We start from the raw sequence: 8,017 nt of genomic DNA, 5'->3' as shown, positions 1-8,017 counted from the left end.
CCCCCCCCCCCCTCCCCACTCACCCATGGCATCATCCATGCCACCACCACCGATACCACCCAAAGCCGAGCAGGACGAGAATGAGACAGGCGAAGAAGGAGAGGTAGAGGACGAGGAGGAGGTGCTGGTGCTGGGTATGCGGGTGGTTGTCGACGGCGAGCTGAGGGGAACGTTGCGCTTCCGCGGGAAGACGGAGTTTGCGCCTGGCGAGTGGCTGGGCGTGGAGCTGGACGAGGCTCGTGGCCGCAACGACGGATCGGTTCACGGCGTAAGGTACTTTCACACTCGTCGGAACGTCGACGCTCCGCTTGGTGTCAATCATCCCCGTGGTGGCTACCGTGGTATCTTCCTCCGCCCGGATCGGGTGGCAAAGGCTCCTCGCCCGCTCACCGCACGCACGCTGGCCCGCCGCGCCCGATCTGGCGAGTTCTCGCACTCACTCGCCTCGCTTCAGGACTACAATGACTCGTTGGCCTTTAGCCGTGCAGAGTCGATGGTCTTTTCAGACGGCGAGCCGCCGGTGGTGAAGGGTCCGGCCTCCGGCGGCGTCCCGCACTCGCGCTTCCGTCGCGAGCAGGCCGCCGACGCTCCACTCCGTGAAGAGGGCGCGCGGCTGGCTGCCAACTCGGCCGATCCCTTCCATCCCGACTCGTTCCATCACGGTCTCTCCAAGGAGGCGCTCTTTGTCCGCATCGTCGAGCTGGAGGAGACCATCCAAGCCATGAAGGACGCGGCCGTCGCCGCAGACTCCCAGCGCAACGCCCTGGTATGGAAGCTCATGGCCCACGCTGATGCTGCCGCAGATGCCGCAGACAATTTACCGACCTCACCGGCCTCGGCCGTAGACTCGTTGCAGGGCCAGCGTAGCCAGGCCGATGATGCTGATGACATGATGAGGAGTGTGGTCACCGCCCGCGAGCGCCACCTCATGCGAGTCATCATGGCGCTCAAGGAGCAGCTGGCCAGCTCGGCTTCAGAAATTGAGACCGCCAAGGCTCGCGAGGTCCGTGCCAAGGACATGGCGGCAGTCAACAAGACGCTCGCCCGCGATCTCCGCGCCAAGCACACCGCCCTCCTCACGGAGCACGAGGCAGTCGCCCGTAGGACCCGCAAGGCTGCCGCCGGCTCGGACGAGCAGCGTATCCGCATGATCCAGATGCTCCAGCGCGCGCTAACCCGCACCGAGGCCGAACTCACCGATGCTCGCACCCAGCTCGACTCCAAGAACGACGAGCTTCAGGTGGCCAAGACCCTCGCCGCAGAAGCCGCCTTCCAGATCTCGGCTTTGCCCAAGGGCGAAGCCTCCAACGAGCGAATCATCGCTCTCCAGGACACCATCCACACGCTTCAAGTCGAAAAGCAGAACACCCAAGTTGTGCTCACCGAGAAGGATCTGTGCGTTCGCCGCCTCCGTACCGAGCTCTCGCGCTCCCAGGCACGGGTCAAAACACTCCTCGGCCTTGTCCGCACCCACGTTACTGATGAGGAGCTCATTGAGCTCGGCATCCTCGACCCCAGCTCGTGCCAACTCTGCCTCGATTGGGACCCGCGTGTTGCCAGCAATGCCCGCTCACGGCAGTTCGATCCCGAGGTCGTCAACCTCGCCTCAACTCTCCGTGACCACAGAAGCCAGGTCCGCAGCCAGCGCCGCGCCGCCGCCGCCATCCTCGACCCGGTCGAGCTCGCTCTCAACCGCAACCGATCCACACTCCTCACTTCGCACCTCATGATGTCGAACGCTGATCTCGCTGCCACAAGGGACCTTTCCACGCCCGCCAGTGAGCCGCCCGAGCACAACGAGACACTGGCTACTCTCGCGGCGCTTGCCCGGCCCGAGTATCCGGCCCTTGACCCGACTCTCCTCCCAGCGCTCCGAAACGAGACGCTCTCGGCCATGGTTCGTGGCATCGACGCCGCCAAGCACAGCACCGTCACCCAAAAAGCCAACGTCGCCGACGAGGCGTGGCTGGCACCGCCGTAGCTACGCGTGTCTCCTAGTTCAATGCTGTGCTACGTCTCTTCAAACTCGCCGTGATCACTCACGTCCAACTCGTCAGTCGCCACCGAGCCGTCCGAGAGGGCATCGACCGACGACAGATCCATGGACGAGAGCGACATGCCTGTGCCGGCGACCGATGCTAGCCGCCGCAGCCGCATGTTCTGCGCCACCACGTCAGCGAGCTGCTGCTCGAGCTGCGCGTTGCGGTTCCGCTCGGCGGTCACCGTCGCCCGCGCGTTGCGGAGCTCCATCTCCAGATCTTCGAGCTTGGACGAGTCAACTTGAACACGGCTCGTGTACTCGACACGCAGCGCTTCCAGCTCGGTCGTCCGCTGGCGCAACAGTGCCTTGTGGTGATGTAGATCAGCGGTCCGAGCATCGACCTCGTCCGTAGACACGGACGAGTCGAGCTGAGACCGACCTGCCTCAACGCTCCGTGTTTCTACAGTGGCCAGCGAAGCGCTGTCGTCCGACGCAGACTCGGATGCGTGACTCGCGGACGCTGCGGACGGCACCAGCCGCTGCGACGGCGTGCGCGAGAGCTCCTGCAGATGCGAGCGCGCCGCGTCGCGCTGCGACTTAAACAGCTCGCGTTTGGATACTGTGTCTGAGAGCTTCTGACGGAGAATAAAGTTGGCTTGTTCGAGCTCGCCGCGGATCTGATTGACCGAGTTGAGCTGGCGTCGCAGCTCTTCCTCGGTGCTGGTGCTGAGTGGGCGCAGCTCGTCGATCTGTCGCTGCAGCTCGTTCCGGCGTTGGTTGGCCATGACTGCGTCGCGCTCCGCCATCGACGCGCGCATCTCTGCCTTGGCCAGTCCAGTTCGCAGCTCGTTGATGTCGGCGGCAGAAACCTCCGGCGCGGCCCGCGTCGACGACGCCGCCGACGTATCGGCCGCCAGCGACGAGAGCGCACCGTGGGCCTCGGCGGCTGCTACCCGCTCGCGCCGCAGCTCGGCCTCCATCTCCTCAATACGGGCTTCCAGCTCGGCACTGCGGTCGGCAGCAAGCTGCTCGCGTGATGACGCAGCCTCCAGCTGAGCCGCAAGCATCTGCGCCCGCTCGGTCAAGGTGTCGCGGGCAGTGCGTGCGTCGATCAAGTCATCCTTCAGCTGAGCCACGTCGCGTCGGGCAGCCTCGAGATCGTCGCGAATCCGAGCCATGCGACTCCTGGCAACGCTGGCCTCGTGGGTCGCCGACCGAGCCTCGTCCAATGCGGCGTCACGCTCATTCTCTGCGGCTTCGAGCTCGATCCGCATCCGCTCGAGCTTGCCTTCGAGCCCGTCAAAGTGTGAGGCGTGGCCCGACTGCATGGCTGAGATGTGGCCCTGCAAGACGGCGAGCTGCGCCTCGGCAGCGGTAGCGCGGCTCTTCTCCCGGCTGGCAGCCTGCTGCGCCGCCGTCACCGACGCCTGTGAGTCCGCCACAAGCAGGTGGGCCTGGGTCGCGGCTGATACGCGGTCGCGTTCAGCAGTCGCGGTCTCGGCCTCTAACCGGGCCTGAAGCTGCTCAACCTGCCGACGGAGCGAGTAGACCTCGCGCGTCGCGTCGGCCTCTGACTGCGAGAGCTTGCCGAGCTGCGCCGCAAGAGCAACGTTGTGCTTGCGGAGCGCGACGACATCGTCCTTGGCGTGCATGAGCGAAGTCTTGACCCCGACGCCTTGCGACGACGCCATAGCCACCAGCGCCTGCTCGCGCTCGACTTCTACGCCAAGCGCGGCGGCCGCAGCCTCGGCAGTTGTGGCACGGTCGCGCTCGGTGGCCAATGCAGTCTGCAGCTGCTCGCGCTCGCGCTCGACGTGCTCTAGTGCCTTTTGCAGCTTGAGCGCAACATGAGCCTGTGATTCGGCCTCGTCCCGGGCAGCAGACACGCGGCCGCGAGCCGTTTCGAGGTTTCGCTCGGCCACGGCGAGTCGGTCCTGCGCCTGCTTGGCCTGAGAGGTTGCAGCCGCAAGCGCGCCCTGAGTCTGGGTCAGCTCAGCCTCGAGTGCAGCCGAGTCCATGACAGCCAGCTGGTGTGCACGCAGCTTCTCCAGCTCGGCCTGAGCCCTGCGGCGCATCTTGCGCTCAGAGCCAAGCTCAGCAATGGCAGCGTCAGCCTTGGCCTGCAACGCAGTAGTCGTCGCAGTCCGCTCGAGCTGCAGCGTGTGAAGCTGGCTTTCGAGGTCGTCGATGGCGGTCTGAGCCGAGTCGAGCTGGTGCTGAAGGGTGGCGACAGCAGCGTGGTGCTGGGCCTCGAGAGCGCGGATCTCATGCTCGGCATCGTGGGTGGCGGCCGTGATGGTGTTGACAAGCTTGCGATGGTGAGCAAGCTTGGCTTCAACATCAGCCCGTGCAGTGACTGCTTCGTCCAGCTTGTTGGTCAGCGAGCCGACCTTACGGAGGCCAGCGCGGCGAGCTTGCTCAGTAGTCTTGAGCTTGGTCCTCAACTCGCCGAGTGAGGCAACCAGCTCCGCGTTGGTCTCTTCCAGTGTCGCCTTGTCCTTGTTCAGCTCAAGCATAGTGGCTTCGGCCCGGAGTGTCCGCTCGCGGAGGTCAGCGGAAGCAGCAGCAGCCGCGGCCTCATTCCGCGACGGCGCCTTGGCACGCGACTCGGCGGCACGGAGCTTCTTACGGAGGGCGGCAGCGGCCGACTCGGCCTTGTCGGCACGGGCCACCTGTGTCGCCAGCTGAAGCTTCAGTGCTTCGAGCTGCTTGTCGGCGGCAGCGGCGGCAGCGCGGGTGTCCGCGCCTGTCGTTCTGACGTCCTCCAGCTCGGACTCGAGCTGGGCAATACGAACCTGCGCGGTCGACGCGGCGACGGCCATGGCCTTCTCCTTGGCCGCCCGCTGCTTCCGCTCCACGTGCAGCTGGCCACGCAGCGACTTGAGCGTGGCAACAAGCGATGCGAGCGACTCGGGGTCGTCGGTCGATGAAGCCTGCGAGACATCAACATTCTCGTTGGGCGATGCTTCACGAGCAGCGGCAAGCTGCAAAGCCAGCTCGTGGCGCTCACGCTCCAGCAGCTCGATGCGGGTCGTGAGTCCATCCTTCTCAATGGCGTGAGCCTGGGTGACGGCCCGCAGCTGCGAGCGCATCTCGCGGTTGGCGACAGCGACACGGGCCTCAGCGTTGGCGTGCGCCGCTTCTGCAGCCTCGCGGGCAGCCTCGGAGGCGGCCATGGCGCGGAGCGACGACTGGCGCACCGACGGGATCGGCGGCGGCGAGCCCGAGTTGGGTGACGACGCAAGGTCGCCCAGAGCAAGCGGCGCCATGATGACACCCTTGGCGGTGCGCTCAGCGACAGCATCGGAGAGCCACGACCACAACGTGACCGATGCGTCGGCGGCAGCGAGCCAGGCCGAGGCGGTGCCGACAGAGCGGTCGTGGGCGGTGAGCGGGGCAGGGATGGCAGCAAGGAGTGCGCCACAGCCGGCCGAAATCGAGGCCAGGCAGACACGGGATTTGGCGTTGTACAACGCAAGCGTGCCGTCGGAACAGGTTGCCCAGACGTGGAGGTCGGTGGCTGTGAGTGATGTGATCCAGCCGGCCAGCGGCTCCAGCGAGGCGACGCAGGCGTGCGAGGTGACATCAAAGACGACAATGGCGCCAGAGGACGTGCCTGTCCATACAGTGTTGAACTTTGTGTAGACAAGGGCGTGGACCGGGTCGTCAACAGCAAGATCCGAGACCCGCTCGCCTGTGGAGGACCAGACAACAATGGTGCCGTCGTCACCTGCAGACCAAAGATGGAGGCCTGTGAGGGCGAGCGATCGGACCCAGTTGGAGTGGCCACGGAGAAACTGGCGTGGCTCGTACTTTGTGGCGTCCCAGATGCCGACGGAGAAGTCGGACGAGGCCGAGAACACATACTTGGCCTTGGCCAGGAGGCTGTTGACCGCCGCTGTGTGGCCCGAGAGCAGATGAAGGCACTTGTACGACTCGACGTCATAGACAGCCACGGCGCCCGACGCCGCCCCGGCCCACATGCAGCATGTCCTCGCCACATATGCCAGCGACATGACCCCGACAAGCCGAGCGCCTCTGTCCTCGCGCGAGTTCGGCAAGGCAATCTCCGCCACCAGCTCATGCGGAGGCGTCGCAGCGTGGGCATGGAGCGAACCAGCCCGTGAGCCCGACCACAGAGCACCGGTCGACTCAGCCCATGCCAAGCAGCGGACCCGGTCCGTGTGGCCCCCGAGTTCAGCCGAAAGCACCAGACTGCCTTCCATGTGAGAAAGGGCAGGAAGGGAGGGAGGTGTGGAGGGAGAGAGGGAGAGGGAGGAGGAGGGGAAGGGTAACGGGCGCCAATTCGGTGACGGGTGATCGGGAGAAATGGAGTGGTGGACGCAGAGGAAGGGAGGGGTGGGGGGGGGGGGGGGGTGGGAGATGATTAAAGGAGGTGTGGGGGTGAGGGTACGTGTGGGTATGTGTAGTGTGCGAGAGAGTGTGTACAGATGATGGGTAATGTGTGCCGTGATGGGGGCGGTAGGGGGGGAGGGGGGGGGGTATGCTGTGATGGAGATGCATGGGGAGGATGTGTGATGTGATCGGGGCAAAGGAGGGTGATGTGTGGGGGGATGGGTGCTGTGATCGGGGCGATAAAGAGAGGGTTGTGTGTTGTCATTCATGTAGGGTAAGGGGGGTGAGGACTAATGATTGCTTCTCTAACGGTTGTTCGAGGGAGTGCACGAGTAGATACATAGATGGTCGTGGAGGGAAAGGAGCGAGCCCTTCCACACAGGCTGACAGCGAGTATCTCGAGTGATACACTTGTCTCCATCAACAAGGTCAGCGAGTGTGAGGCATAAACGAGGCGGAGAAGGGCGCCGGCGGGTCGAGGCTGGCTACTGTGGAGCATGCCTAGGGCTGAGAGCGGGCGGAGACGTTCGCGGTCATCGGCGTCATCGTCGACATCACGAAAGTCACGGTCGTCTTCCGACAGCTCATCGTTGTCATCGTCATCATTGTCATCATCATCGATGTCTTCTTCTTCCTCCTCCTCCTCGCCATCGTCAGGTGGCCACTGCCGTAGAGAGCTGCTGGTGGCGTACGTGTGTGATGAGTGTGGGTGCCTGATCACCGGCGGGACGGTCTACGAGTGCTCGGCGTGTGGGGGCAGCAGGCAGGATCGGGAGCAGGGACGGGCTCATCACTCGTGTGAAGAGTGCTTGCCGGACGCGATGGCGCGCAAGGGCCGGAAGCGGAGTATGACGCACGCGTTTGAGGCCATTGATGGCCTCGGTTATGCGTCTGATGCGGTGAGGTTTCGCCCGCGGGCTGGAGCGGCGACAGAGTCGCGATCGAGCTTGGACTCGAGCTCGGGCTCCGAGTCCTACGAAGTCGTCTGGGGCTGCGAGCACTGCGCCTTTCTCAATGCCGAGCTCGCCGAGGCATGCGAGTTGTGCGGCCGGCCGCAGCCGCAGGACGCGCTGTGGGCAGGTGACGAAGCTGAGGGTGCGCAGATCCAACAGCAGCTGGCAGAGGCTCAGGCCGATGCAATGCAAAAGAGTCTGACCCGACTGCGGATCTTGTTTATCAAGACGCGGGTCAATGGGCGGCGGATCGATGCGCTAGTTGACACTGGAGCCGAGTCGTCTGTGCTCTCTCTGGCGCTGGTCCAGCACGCCGGCCTGTTGCATGAGGTCGACACGCGGTATGCTGGCGTTGCGGTGGGCGTCGGCTCAGCGCGGATTGTGGGCCGCATCGCGTCGGCGCCGATCGCCATCGGAAAGAAGGTCTATCACCACCCACTAACAATCATCGACAACGATTCGATCGGTTTCCTGCTCGGCCTTGACTTTATGACGGATCATGACGCCACAGTCAATGTCAAGAGGCAGACGCTGACGTTCGGTCACGGGCGCAAGAAGCAGGTTGTTCGCTTTCTCCGCGACGACGAGCGGCATCGAGTGGCGCTTCCACGGCAAGCAGTCAGGCCAGACATCGGCGACTGCGCACTGCAATGACCATACAGGATGAGCAAAGCTATGGCTACCAGCCGCGGCGCTTGCGGGGCGGGCCACGGCGGTCGCGGTCGCG

The 8,017-nt window shown here is 64.6% G+C and overlaps 2 protein-coding genes across 2 annotated transcripts; one reads left to right on the top strand and one right to left on the bottom strand.

The window, feature by feature from the left end:
* Nucleotides 1–54: 54 nt before the first annotated feature.
* Nucleotides 55–2,555, top strand: AMSG_11496 (uncharacterized protein; the record flags this gene model as incomplete). Its single annotated transcript, XM_013897187.1, has 1 exon — nt 55–2,555. A coding segment is annotated over one exon (1,927 nt), but the record flags the coding sequence as incomplete, so codon positions are not given.
* AMSG_11495 (uncharacterized protein) lies at nt 1,985–6,679 on the bottom strand (the record flags this gene model as incomplete). Its single annotated transcript, XM_013897186.1, has 2 exons — nt 1,985–6,132; nt 6,668–6,679. The coding sequence occupies 2 exons, from the start codon at nt 6,677–6,679 to the stop codon at nt 2,011–2,013; spliced, it is 4,134 nt and encodes a 1,377-aa protein (XP_013752640.1). The 3' UTR covers nt 1,985–2,010.
* Nucleotides 6,680–8,017: the final 1,338 nt, after the last annotated feature.

Source organism: Thecamonas trahens, assembly GCF_000142905.1.
Source record: "Thecamonas trahens ATCC 50062 unplaced genomic scaffold supercont1.90, whole genome shotgun sequence".
Lineage (NCBI taxonomy): Eukaryota > Apusomonadida > Apusomonadidae > Thecamonas > Thecamonas trahens.
The sequence above is the reverse complement of the archived record's forward strand: the minus strand, read 5'-3'. Positions and strand labels throughout refer to the sequence as shown.